The 13,879-nt window shown below is 42.1% G+C and overlaps 1 protein-coding gene across 15 annotated transcripts in view; it reads left to right on the top strand.

Annotated features, from left to right (window-relative positions):
* tenm4 (teneurin transmembrane protein 4) overlaps window positions 1–13,879 on the top strand; it is a 97,556-nt gene that overhangs the window by 37,500 nt on the left and 46,177 nt on the right. For 7 of the 15 annotated variants that reach the window (XR_003889951.1, XM_029843497.1, XM_029843495.1 and 4 more), the window contains 7 exons: window positions 3,354–3,600; window positions 5,058–5,132; window positions 5,338–5,466; window positions 6,305–6,540; window positions 10,637–10,801; window positions 12,366–12,580; window positions 13,090–13,300. Coding sequence is in view for 14 of the 15 variants with exons in the window: in XM_029843497.1 (XP_029699357.1) it covers window positions 3,354–3,600; window positions 5,058–5,132; window positions 5,338–5,466; window positions 6,305–6,540; window positions 10,637–10,801; window positions 12,366–12,580; window positions 13,090–13,300 (1,278 nt within the window). In the remaining variant the exon portion in view is untranslated. The remainder of the gene's footprint in view (window positions 1–3,353; window positions 3,601–5,057; window positions 5,133–5,337; window positions 5,467–6,304; window positions 6,541–10,636; window positions 10,802–12,365; window positions 12,581–13,089; window positions 13,301–13,879) is intronic. The other 8 variants (XM_029843503.1, XM_029843502.1, XM_029843506.1 and 5 more) reach the window with 4 other exon arrangements.

Below are 13,879 nucleotides of genomic sequence, written 5' to 3'. Positions count from 1 at the left end.
TTTTTTTGTCCTGCCGGACGGTGGTGAGTGATTGTTGCTGAATCGGCACGACTGCAGCGGTCATGCTGTTCTGGGCTTTGTCCTACACCCTTCCCTGCTCCTCATCCTTCTCTTTATTTCCACAAGCACATGAAGCTGAACGGTTGTTGGTGTGAGGACAGCCCTGCTTACTGTAAACCACTATCTAGCATCTTGGAGACTGAAACAGCTGGATTACATTCTGGATTACTGTTTTTCAGCTGATTATACACACGATGGTGAATGTTGCTGATGTTGCCTGTGTTCATTGTCACTCTGCATCACTGCCACTAACAGCAGGATTCTGGATATCAAGCCAATACAATCTTTTCTTTTCTGATGTAGCGCTACCGAAGGTACATGATTTGATTTCTGTTGCACTTCAGAAGAGAAAGGACCAACGTGTTTGTCCGCCCTAGATCTGTTTACTTGCACATCTGTGCAGCCATTCATCAATCAATGAACTCCTGGCTGTCCGCAGACATATAACGACACTTTCTCAGAGGCTATGGACAGACAGAAAGGCTTATTTTGGATAATCAGCAACTTTAGCAGTAGAATTATTCACGGTACTGAAGCAGCTTAAGGGAGCATTGTGGCCATGCTGAACGTGGGTCCAGTCTTTGTGTCCAGGATATCAGCTGTGTAAATGAGTTATACCTGTATAAAGGTTTGTATTTGCTTTATTAGTTTGTGTCTGCAGGCAGATGTGATGGATTTGGTCTCAGGGCAGCAATCAGTGTGTCTGTGTGGGCTAGTTTGCATCACAGTACCATTCCAGGTGAAATTTTGACATAATATAATAATTAAACTGAGTTTTTCTGCCCAACATGTAAGACAGGAACTGCTGCTGTTGCAGGGATGACGCTCATTGACTTATTCTCCCTGTAAATTCCTTTTTCGACTGCAATTACTGAGAGTTTAGGCTGATTTGCATCGGGTCTGAGGGAAAGTTTACGAATCACCCTCAAACCTGTCCATTGTTCATCGGCACCGCAGTGTGTGTCTCTGCGTCTCAGTCGCCACATTAATTACAGGCAGTATTGTGCAATAGAGTGTTCCTTATGGAGCCATCTGTCAGGGCGACAGATGTATGATATAGAGCTCTCAGCAAAATGAAAAAGAAATTAAATGTTTTCTGTCAGAGGTTCATCCTGTAGAAATATGTGGATTCTTTGGCAGCCAGCCAATAAGAAAATGTAATTCAAAGCCACAAATCAGCCGTTCCTTCCTGTACGTTAATATCTAGTTAATGTCTGCGCTACATGATGTATATGGATTCCGCTACATGTGAGTGTGCATGTGTGTTTTTTTCTTGACAAGTTCATGAAACGGTCTATGGGAATCAAATTCAGAATATCACTTTTTTTTTAAACTTCTTCCCAGTTGAGTCCTTTTCTCATAAATCTATGAAAGCAATGCTCAATCTTTTGAGAGACTTCATTGTTAAAGCTTTACTGTACCATCCTAAGCTGTTGGTACCTCAGTATTTGGTTTAATACTGTATCTTTATTAGCTCAGAATGGGAGGTAGACGTAAATTTACGTGAATCTTGCATTCATCAACATTTTAGTAGCTCAGATCTGTTCGTACTAACAAAATCTACATGTGCTTTCGACCGTGTACGGCGCTTGTTTAAATGTACAAACACATATAAATAATGCTTGTCACGTTCGTAAATTACCATTTTAATTCATATTCTGCTCTGTTATGTAAACAAACCAGGTTATAGGCATATCCTAAACATGACAAACATTTGCTTAGTTAAATTAATTGGCATTGCATTTAAGATCCAGATTAGGTTGGCGATTGCACATTCTGCATCCAAAACTACTGTGGGCTTGTATCCATATTACTTTATAAAAATGTTGGATAGCTCTACGTTCCGACAGCTATCACGGATTTAGAATTGGCTATATCAATTAGAATACACAAGAGAACATTGCTGGTTTCACATTTCTCCTTCAATCTGGAGAGAAAATTGCTGATTGACATAGACTAAATTGATAACAAAGGTATCTGTGATTTTTCAGAATGTGGACCTTTATGACACAACATTTATTACCTCACAATCTGGGGTCGCTCTCTTCGTCAGGGATGATTCCTGACAAAGCAATAATTCCTGTCTGTATCCCCCTCCTGTGGCAAATAGATTTTTTCTTTGTGCACAAATACATTATCAAACCACTTTCTTTTGACCTCGTGCAGGGTTCTGGGGACAGCATCTGCGTCTGTTACCTCCTTCCAGACTTTTCCAGACTTTTCCAGACTGTCCCTGTCACGCCACTGCTAATTGATGACAATAGAATGTGTTTTTTTAAAAACTCAGCTTCACTCAAAATAATCTCTGTCTCTGCTTCAGAAAAGTTCTTTTGTCCTCTCTCCTTTTGCCTGTGCCATGACTGACAGGTAAACCGGACGCGTCAACACCTGCTTTTATTGGGGCTCATTGCTAATTCGTGGGTGGAGATTTATGCAAATAGCTGATTAGCCGGGACCGTGCTGTCAATTGCTTGGCGTTCATAGTCGACACACGTGTTTATGATCAGATCTGAGTTTCCGGAACACGGTTGCACGTGTTCCTGAATCCGGAGTAGGTTTTTTAGTGGAGTAGGCTTTTATGGGTAAATCTGTTCGCAAATTTACTAACGTTTCATGAATAAGACCCATTGAGTGTCCTTTAAAGGGGGCTGATTATACAAATAAGCCCTCTGTCTTACTCCGTTCCTTCTCTCAGTCAGTGTTAATGGGACAGTTTAGTGTTGTCTCTGAAAATCTCAGAAGCAAAAAACCAAAAAAAAAGCCTGCTAGCAGAAAGAAAAGCCACTTTTCTAGTGTGTGTGAAGCTGCTAGTTCAGCAATTGATGAATGGCTTAGCAGATGTGGAAATAAATGGATACAGGGGCGCACAAGGACATTAATCTTCTACCTTGTGGACTGCAGAGTGCACACGCACAGTAGCATCACCAGATGAAATCTGTTTTTCTATACTTACACACTATACATCTAATACTTTACGATGCTCCGATAAGGTGACAGCTTGGTTAAAGACAGAAAGATTTCTTCAAGTAAAAACCTATTATATGTTGTCTGATGTCCCTCTTTACGCTGAAGTTTTGCACTAAAGACGGTTATATATTAAAGAGGCTCTTCCTGCCGTGCTTGCTCACTCAAACGTCATGGATCTGTGGTAGGTTTACTACTCTGTTGGCAAACGTCGTGAAGCCTCGTGTTTGATTGTTCACCCAAGTTTTAAAAAAAGCTTGAAAACCAACATTAAAATAGTAAACGCTTTTAAACCCCCTGTCATGTGTGTTCCTTTTTTCTGCTTCCAGAGGGAGCCTTTCAAAACCACTCTCGGCTGAGAACACCCCCTCTCCCGCTCTCCCACTCCCACTCGCCCAGCCATCAGCACCATGCAGCCTCCATTAACTCCTTGAACAGAAGCAACTATACACAGAGGAGCAACCCAAGTCCTGCACCTACAGACAGCTCCGTCCCCCCAGAGGGTCCAGCCAATCAAGACTCAGTTAGTGTTCAGGACAACTGGTTACTTAACAGCAACATCCCTCTTGAAACCAGGTACGTCGTAATCTGTAGCACTGACAATGTATTGAAATGAACGGGTTACTTTTGATTGATTTCGACATCAATCCCGCTTCATTTGATCACGAATGATCAATGCTGTGGCTGGAACACACCGAAACAGGAAGTGAAGAGCAGGAAGTGAAATCCAGTCATAATATCCTGACGCTTGCTAAGATAAGGTGACACCAACCACCAGATTGAGCAGGATGTAAACACCATATTAGATAATTATGACGCTACTAATATGCTGGATTGTGAACAATTGAAGGATGCATTTTTTGGAAAATCAGGCAAAAGCCCAGCTTGGGTCTTCATTGTAACACTCATAATAGAGGCTAATGAGCTATTGAGTTTAAACCCTGAAGTAATTGTAATTACTTTGGATATTAGCAGGTTCATGCATAATGGCATTTTTTCCCTTGTGAGCAGACGTCAGCACATCTCCTTTTAAGCCCCAAGTGTAATCCATTTCATAGGAATGAGTTGTGGTTAGCAAAAAGAGGCTAACTGGTTGGATGATTTAGATGTATTCACTCCTCTAATATATTTACAGTATAAGCCTTCTTTAAAGTACATTTCAAAACCTTGATCAGCCCCAAGAAAACCCAAAGACATTCAGAGCGATTGTGTTAGAGTAAAACTGACAGTGTTAACTGCAGTGCACTTGTTGCCTTAAATGAAAGCACTATTGACAGGAGAATAGCTAAGTCTTAATTTGGAACAAAATGATTGGTGCCTCCCTCAGTCAATGTCAGACGCTTGACTCAACAGGAAAAAGGAGCATCAGTTTCAGCAGGTAGGAAGCCAGTTAGTTGCATAATGAGTGATTACACATCATCTCGCTCCAGTTAGTCCTGCACAGGTATTCCCTGAAGAGCAGAAAGCAGATGGTAGGGAGAAGGGATCGGCAACAGGCAAGACACTCACATATTCTTGAACCGCGCCGCCCATTATGATCGGCTGCTGAAGTTCTAATTTGCAGCCATTAGTAACACAGACAGGCACAAACATTTCAAATGTCACACAGCGCTCTTCGGTTTGTAGAAATGCAATGAGCTGAACAGGTTCTTTGTCTTCTTTCTCTCTTCTAAAAAGAGAGCCAGCCTCAACTATTTCTGCCATCGAAGTGTTGATTTCTCCTCTCCAACTCGGGAGACTTCGAAACAGACTGAAGTCGGCGCTGTTTCACACACTCAGACAGCTGATTACAGTAGCCAGTTCCCTCTTTACATTAGAGCAGGGATGGAGCTCTCATCAGATCCAAATTAGAGTGAATAAGATGTTGAGGAAAAACTAGGCATTTTACCACCAAGTACATAATTACATTTGATTAGGATACAATTCATCTAATCTATGTACAGTAATTTTCTCTGGGGCAAAGACAAAGAAAAGAAAAACTAAAGCTTTTTCTGTGTGTGACACATTGTTTTCTTCCAATCACAACCTTGAAGGAGCCAGAATACTCTAATGTTTATCAGAGAGGAACAAGACGCTTGCAGAGAGGGGCAGGGCTCATACAAAACAAGGTATGGCCAATCAGGGGGACACCAGAGGTAGATATTATCTGTCCGACACCTTTGTAGAAGTAGTTGCACAAGGACTTTTTTGCTTTGTTTTTAGTTTTATTTACTTATTTTCTCCCACATTCTCTGTCTGGACCTTCATTTGTCAGATGATGTTGGTGATCACATGCTGTTTTGTCATGTTTCTTGCACGCTCATCTCACACTAGCTTCATATCCATCTTTCCACCTGTGTGTAGAAACATAGCAAAGCAGTCATTCCTAGAGACTTTACAGGACAACCTCATTGAGATGGACATTCTGGCATCAGCAGGCCGTGATGCCTCATACAATGACGGGTATGTTGCATGCTCACTCTCTTCGAATCTGCTTTGCCATGAAAATAGTAGTCAGCCCTGCACTATACTCCCATCAAACATGTTCTCCTTTTTAGATGCTGTCGGTCATGAGTGTGTGTCTTCTTTACTGCCACTGTTTTTGATAATCTGTGTCTCTTTCCTATTTGATACAACGAACAATGTGCATCCAGTGATATTGTTTAGTTGTATTGCTGTTGATTAATGCGACTTATCACTGATTTATGACAACACACTGTGTGTTATGTCCTATTGTAAAATAGGATGTGTCAGAGATTTGCTCTGCGATTTTAAAAAAAATCCAATATGTTTTCAGTGACTTTCAAAGTCCAACATAGTAATGTGGCATTAAATCACCTTCATGTCACTGCCTCTCAGCAGATTCTTGTCATAAACATGTCTATAAACAACGCTGGCACTGTGTAGCGCTTGGATATGCAGCCGTATACGTGCTTTCTAAGCTAGCCGGCCATGTTCTTCAGAGACGAATGAGTGCTATGTGCACTCTTGGTGTACACACAGTCTTGACACATGGTGAATGGGAATTACCTTCCATCGTGCTAGCGTGAATATGCAAACAAGAGCCAGTTGCTGCTCGGTCGTTCTGTGAATTCCATTTAATACCGACAGAATGTATATGTGTCGGATTCTAGTCTAGCTGAGGTTTGACTGTGGTGACCATACGACGTGCTTTCAACAGAAGCACTTACCAGTGGAAGGGAAGGTTCTGTACGGCGGTGAACATGAAACTACTGCTATCACGACAAACATCTCTCTGAGCTGTGAGAGTTTCTAAGTGCAACAAGATTTTTTTTTCCAGGCAATTCCTGTTCAAACCAGGTGGAACATCACCAATGTATTGCACAACGTCGCCAGGATACCCTTTGACCTCTAGCACAGTGTACTCGCCACCCCCTCGGCCTCTGCCTCGGAATACTTTCTCCCGTCCTGCCTTCAGCCTGAAGAAGCCCTACAAGCACTGCAACTGGAAATGTGCTGCCCTCAGTGCCATCCTCATCTCTGTAACGCTCCTGTTTCTGTTGGCCTACTTCATCGGTGAGTCACCTCTGATACTTCCACACACCAGTGTGGGCTCATCCACGTATCCGCCCCAGCTGCATCCTCCCACTCTGCTGCAGACACAAAGTGATTTAATGCCTTTTTTGTTCCCTCAACCATCCTTTCAAATTTGTTTATTTATTTATTTATGCAGAATTCATGTCGTGCTTTTGGGTGAGTGTTTTCAAGTGCTTATACACCATCAAAACACCGTCGTTCCTACCTGAACTCGATCTTTTTATCTTCTTTTTTGGACTGTCAGTGGGTGTTGGTGTCCAGCTAGCTGCCCTGTCTTCTTAAATATTAAAAAAACTGCCCCAAATGCAAGACCTCATTAATGTTAGAAATTGAATTCCTTATTTTACACCATCAAAACACCGTCGTTCCTACCTGAACTCAATCTTTTTATCTTCTTTTTTGGACTGTCAGTGGGTGTTGGTGTCCAGCTAGCTGCCCTGTCTTCTTAAATATTAAAAAAACTGCCCCAAATGCAAGACCTCATTAATGTTAGAAATTGAATTCCTTATTTTTCAGCAGAGTTCAGGTCCATGTAATTGAGTAAGTCAGTGTCCGTTTTATGGAATAAATGACGGGGAGACAGCATAGTCTGGGTGGCTAATGGATAAATTAGTTATTTAAGGAAAATATTTAGAAAATTAGGTGGTTCCGGTGATCGACAGAAGGTCACTCAAAATGGGCAGAAATTCCTGTTTAATTGAGCTATTTTGTTGAAATGACTTCTATGTTTCGTGTAAATGATACTTGAGTTCTTTTAGTTGAGATGAGTTGGGGGAAAAAGGTTTCAAGAAATAGTAATAATTAATGAGATGAGGTGGCTTGGGCATCTAGTTAGGATGCCCCCTGGACGCCTCCCTGGTGAGGTGTCCAGGGCATGTCCCTCCGGTAGGAGACCCCCGGGAAGACCCAGGACACGTTGGAGAGACTATGTCTCTCGACTGGCCTAGGAACGCCTGGGGATCCCTCCGGATGAGCTGGAAGAGGTAGCTGGGGAGAGGGAAGTCTGGGCTTCTCTTCTTAGGCTGCTGCCCCCGGATAAGCAGTAGAGGATGGATGGATGGATGGATGGATGGATGGATTGATGGATGGATGGATGGATGGATGGATGGATGGAGTAATAATTAAGAAATATGAAAGACAAAAAAATCCCATTGTACAAAATTTATCACATGATGTCGATCAACAAGAGCCAATTTCAAGTGTTTGGACATTTAAATGTGTTTAACATCTTACTCTTTAAATTTGTTGAAACTTTATAGTTAATTTGCTCTCTTTCTAGCCAAAAGAACAAACAATTGAACTATTCATATTTGTCACAGCATCCACAGCTAGGCCAACTAACCATTTGTGTGTTCTGGGTGGGTTAGTTGTGAGTTGCGTAGTGACGCTTCACTGCAGAAGTTACAGTTTGTACCTTCCGTTTACTCCTGGTGTTTTGGCCAGAAGCCAGAGAGCCCCCATCATCCTGATAGTGCTTAATCAGGCACTGTAATTATACCCTGCAATACTCACATCTCCCGGTGCACCAGGAGTAAACATGCTGGAGTCCAGACTTCACCCTATGATCGGGATTTCCAATCAAGAATGAGGATGATGTTTAATTAACGGGTGACGAGAAAATATATTTAATTTCGAGTGCAATTAATTATTGAGGCCTGTAATTGGGAACTGTGGGTGAGATGTCTAATGAAGCCAATTATGCCTCAGAAGATGTTTTGACTTGGAGGGTGACTCTTTATAACAGTCTTGCAAATTGTTATATTCCAAAGTGAAAAGGTCAGGGTTTTAAGACGGACCCATTTTCTCTGTGGTCTCTCACTTCTTAGCACATTTGTCATGTGTTCTGCATCTTAAGGTCATCAGTATCCTCCTGTGTTTACAACCTATTCACGCCGGCTCTGGAGCAGAGAACTATGAGGCTGCGGGATTAAAACACTCAACTTAACTCTGATTGTACAAAATTCCTACTTGCTTTAAACGTGCTTTTAAACATGCACAATAGATTAATCAAGAATATTAGTCAGAATGAAAAGAACCAACTTAATGTGGAGAGCACAAGATCACAAGCAGGAACGTCCCAAATGTTTGAATGGATTTAATGGCAAAATTAATGAATTCTCTCTTTCCAGTGTGTTAGTTTCTGCACAGCTTCATAGTGGTTCAGCAGAGGAATTCTAGCATCGCTGTCATTTTGCTGCTGGTCATATATTGCTACATTTATTGCATTATACATTTGCCAGATTTAATGACCAGCATGAAGGTTCTGCTCGACACATTTCCCCTTAAAGTGTGCAGTAGTTGTAAAATAGATCACAAAATAGGAACGCGGTACTGCTGGCAGATGACCCATAGCAATAAGCGCTGACTTCCTGCGATCGGATGAGAAAACCTCACTACAGTACCTCCGTTCCCTAATTGGCACATGGCGTGACTCAACTTCCTGCCAAGAGATAAGCGAAAGGAGGGCACAACATGTGCTCAGGAAAAATGGGCAAAGCTCTGAAGTTCAGTATTTTTGACAGGTCAGTGGCATTGCCAGAACGCAGACACAGATTGCCTCTGCCAGTAGCAATCTCATTAGATGTATCTTGTTATTCGTACAACCTGCCACTCTTCATTTTACAGCCAATTGCAAGTTCTGAATGTCAGTATGCTATTAAAGTTTGACAAACAAGCAAAACAAAATCGGGATGTTCTTCGCCGACTCAGATCCAGTGGTCTGTGTGTTCGACATATCACGAAAGAGGATGAGTAAATCTTTATGCATGGGAGGTCTCTCCATCCATTTTTCATTCGAGACCCCAGGGATGGATGAGATGAGGAATTGGCCTCACACAGACGTGATTAGTACAACTACTGGACTGACACCTTGCCTGCTGACTTTGAAATGTTCCTGCCTGCAAAAAGCGTGCTGCCTTCTTTCATTTTACCAATCAATGTAAAGCTCCAAATCAAAGACGCGTCTTTGCGGGGCTTATGTAATGACAAACAAAGCAATCTGCCGGCTTGTCCTTCACTGACAGAATCATTTCCTGGCTCTGGAAATGAAATATTCAAATGGCTTCGTTCTTTACTGTTAAGTAAATGAAAATATAGGTACGCAAAATGACAGGAATATACGCTCTATAATAATAATAGACAGCCTAATGAAGACTGACAATGTTTGGGTTCGTTTTCTTAACCTCTTAATCCCTTTCAGGGTCACGGGGAGGGTGCAGGAGCCTAATCTAGCTGCAAAAGACCGACAATGTGCTCACTATATTTACAACTTGTTAGTTTCAAAGTAGAGAGCTGAGGTATTTGTGTGAATTAAGTCATCTTTGGGCGTGCAGTTTGAGTATTGATCTAGCACAGATCTTCCCCTGATGCTGAAATATTGTGTTTTTGTATCACCCGTGAATCCCTCATTGTCCTTATTCCCTCTTAGGTTTGTTGATTTATTTTGCAAAGGAGCCCCTTGTTTTTCATTCCCTTTCTTAACAGTTGTGGTTTGCCCCTCTAAAATCGAATCGTATGATCATTTACTACCTTACTCAGAATAAAAAGAACCAATAGAATGATTGTATTGAGTTGCCAGGTCTTTTCTGCTGACTGTTTGCTTCCACGGTGGCTTTTGCCTCGCTAGCTCATTTGTCTATTCTCGTATTGGTGATCTGTCATGATCAGCCTTCCCCATTCTGCCACCCTCGGTTCAAAGGACGTTTTCTTTGTTGTCCTTGTAAAATATCAGCGTCTTTCATTCACTGTTTTCTCATTGAGACTCCTCTGCTTCATTGTGCCTGTTGGCTTCTTTGCCCAGGGCCCTGGGAAGTGCCGCCACTATTGTTGGAGTTTTGAGATAGAGGTTTTCTCTAAGACCACGTTCACATCTTACTGATCAGCACTTTTCCAAAACAGTGCTATTAGCCATCCTCCTGTGTATTGTCCTGCCTCTATTGGCAACTTCTTCCTGTTATTCTAGTCTACAGCTGTCTGTATTTTTATGTCTGAATTGTCTCTTGCTTCAAGTGGAAGTAATCTTTGTATTACTGGTAAAGTTAGCCACTCTCAGCTGGTCGTGTGTTTACTTTTGCAGCCATGCACCTTTTTGGACTGAACTGGCATCTGCAGCCCATGCAGAGACAGATGTACCAGCTGTCAGAAGACAATACCAGTGGCCTACCTTTTCCTACAGATCTGAGCGTGTCGCCTGTTGGAAACACAGGCTTAGAAATACCTGAACGCAGGGGAAAAGACGACAGTAAGTCATTTTTTGTTTGTTTGTTTTCCTTAAATAAAGCAGCTTAGCTGCATCCAACATAGTGTTGCAGTCATTAGACAGAAGAAAGTTGGGGAAAAACTTTCAAATCTTGGAGTTCACGGATGACATTTTGAAGTTCGGGCAAGTTTGTTAGTTTTTATTCTCATCTGGTTTCACATTGTTCAGGGGTCTCCATGGTACGGAAAAAAAAGATCTGCATTGTAATCCTATGAAACTTGTTGTAAGTTATTTGTTCCTGGAGGGAGAAAATGGGACAGCTTTAGGGATGGAGTATCCAAGGGCTGGGGAGGGATTAGCCACTGTGTCCTCCTCAGAAAGGATATGATCCTTTCATCTCTAGTCTGGGCTGACTTTCTTGGCAGCCACAAAAAGCACGCGCTTACCCCACAGAACCAACAGCTCAAATCCAGGAAAGTTTCTTCTCTCCCATTCTGGAGGAAATGCACTCTGATTAAGCCATGTGATTTGCCACTGGCAGACAATTATAGGTAGATGAAGTGCCCATTACCATATAGATGAATCCAGAAGTTGTCTTTCTCATTTTCCAGACTGTAGAAAGTGTGTTTAAGTAACAAAAAGCATGGCTACAGCTCGGCCTATTACCTGCTTGGCAGCTGTTGCTGATAGGAAATCAATAGCTGTAGTTTCAAAAGTAGCGCTCACAATTATGAGCTGTGGTGTATGAAGGCCTCTCCAACACGCCAGTGGATTTCTTTTCCACTGTTGTCTTTACATCGAATTAATGTGTACTAGTTCAGTCTAGAATAACCATTTATTTTGCCACCTGTTTATCAACCGACCTTGATTTATGATTCATTTAAACAGCTTGATGAGGGCGCCATTACTGTGCTGCATGTACCGGAAAGCAAAACAAGCCTGCGTGATGTAACATTATAAAAAGCGCAGATCTGGAGGATAGGGAGTGTGTCCTGTCGCCTCCGATTAAACCCATTGCCACTGATGGACTTTTTGAGACTGCAGCCATCTGCCACGCCACATGTAAACCTATCTGCATATGCCACTGAACCCTGGGGTTAGTTTGTATAGATGCCTGCTCCGGGAGGTTTAACTGCTCAAATGGGCTCATCGACACTTACAAGCAGATGTTGATATCAAACAGAGTCCAGTGGAAGGTCTATTATGAGCATATGGTCATTTTTTGATGTCCAACCACCTGAGCAGCCCCTGTATTTAAGATCCCTTACTGTTTACTTCCAATCCTTTTCTAACTCAGTGTTGTTTTCTATATGTTACTGCCATCAAGGTATTTTTCGAATCATTCATTGCTGTTTACAAATGGAGGAATGTGTCCAATTATCCTCTTATGTTCCTTTCACTTTAGTCCTCCTTTCAACTGAAGCTTGGTTGAAGTTGGGGACTGAGGTCATTCATATTATTTCCTTTGTCGCGCTGGCTGTCAGGGATGTGATTGAATATCTGCGATATTGTCAGACTATTGTGCTTCTGCAGGCTCTCGCTGCCCTCTACATGTCTGGATTAATAGTAGGATCTCTTTGACTGATTTACCTTGTGTTCCATGCAGGCAAATTGGACAGCTTGTTCCCAGACGACAGCTATATAGATATGGGGGAAATTGATGTGGGGCGCAAGGTCACGCAGCAGATTCCTCCTGGGGTCTTCTGGAGGTCCCAAGTCTTCATTGATCATCCCATGTACCTGAAATTTAACGTGTCTCTGAGCAAAGATGCCTTAGTGGGAATCTATGGAAGGAGAGGCCTACCTCCATCGCACACACAGGTAAGACACACTTGAATGTCACTGTTTGATTTAAATGTTATCAGTTTTGTGTTTGTCCTCCCCTTCCTGCCTTTTTTAGTTGAAAGAAATAATCTACAATGGAGTTCAGGTTGAGAGTGATTGTCCAGCAGATTAATAGAGTCCCCTTCATTCGTGTAAATGAAAATGAAATGCTATGTCATTGGTATTCATCCAGTCTTTTCGAGTATGAGGCAGCTTTAAAGATTCTTAAGACTTTATTTTGGAAACTCTATCCTTAACTCTTGTCTCAGCCGCTATTCCTTTTCATTTTATTAAATTTAGACAAGGGTTTCATTCAAGATGCATTGACTATGAAATAGTCATATAATTGTAGAATTATTCAAGTTCCTCTGGAATTCTAAATTATTCATGCACCAAGTGCTGTTCTGCTATAAGGAGGCCTGAAAGCACTTCATTCTCAAGTGGAACTCTAATTGGTTTGCGGTACCTGTTGCTATAGATTTTTCTTAATTTCTGGGTATCTGCAGTTTGACTTTGTAGAACTCTTGGATGGGCGACGGCTCCTTGTGCAGGATCTCCGAGGTGTGGAGGGGCCTGCAGCCATGCAGCGGGGCCTGATACCCATCACCACTCACGACACAGGTTTTATTCAGTACATGGACTCTGGCATCTGGCACCTGGCGATCTACAATGATGGAAAAGAAACCGAAACGGTGTCTTTCCTTCCAACCGCCACAGGTGAGCACCTTTAGCCCCACTCGCAATTGACACACTGATTTGCTCTCTGGATAACACCAACATTGCTGATTTGCAGTGAGCTTTTTCAGTTTTTGGTGGGTTTTTTTTAAAGCAAAAGGAAGTGCAGGTTAATCAAGGTGAAGATGAATATTATAAAAATCAGGATGTCAGCGTGATCCTGTCATGCCTCTGAGTAGAGCATTGAGAGATCATAATATCCTCATTACCCTGAGTGTCTTCAGAGCAAATCACAGGTCCAGCTTCTGGGAACCATTTGCATACAATTCAGTATGATTGTACTATCCTGCGAGTGCCATTTTTGATCATGATTTGCTCCAATTTACATCTACTTTCAATATATCAAAAAGGAGAAGATTTTCCCCTCATCTGACTAACAGCACGCCTGTGTGTCATACAGCAGTTGCACCTTTGGTGGATGATTTTGTTTTGTGTGCCTCTTTGTTTTGTTCTCCCTCAAGCACCTTTCATTAGCACTGCGGCATTAAGCAAGGTGCGAGAGGGCTGGAGGTGTTGACTTTCACAGGGATGACAGCTGGGAGCTGTTCTCACATGCTCTTT

This window comes from Takifugu rubripes, chromosome 11 (assembly GCF_901000725.2).
Source record: "Takifugu rubripes chromosome 11, fTakRub1.2, whole genome shotgun sequence".
NCBI lineage: Eukaryota > Metazoa > Chordata > Actinopteri > Tetraodontiformes > Tetraodontidae > Takifugu > Takifugu rubripes.
This window is presented reverse-complemented; position numbering and strand designations above follow the sequence as displayed.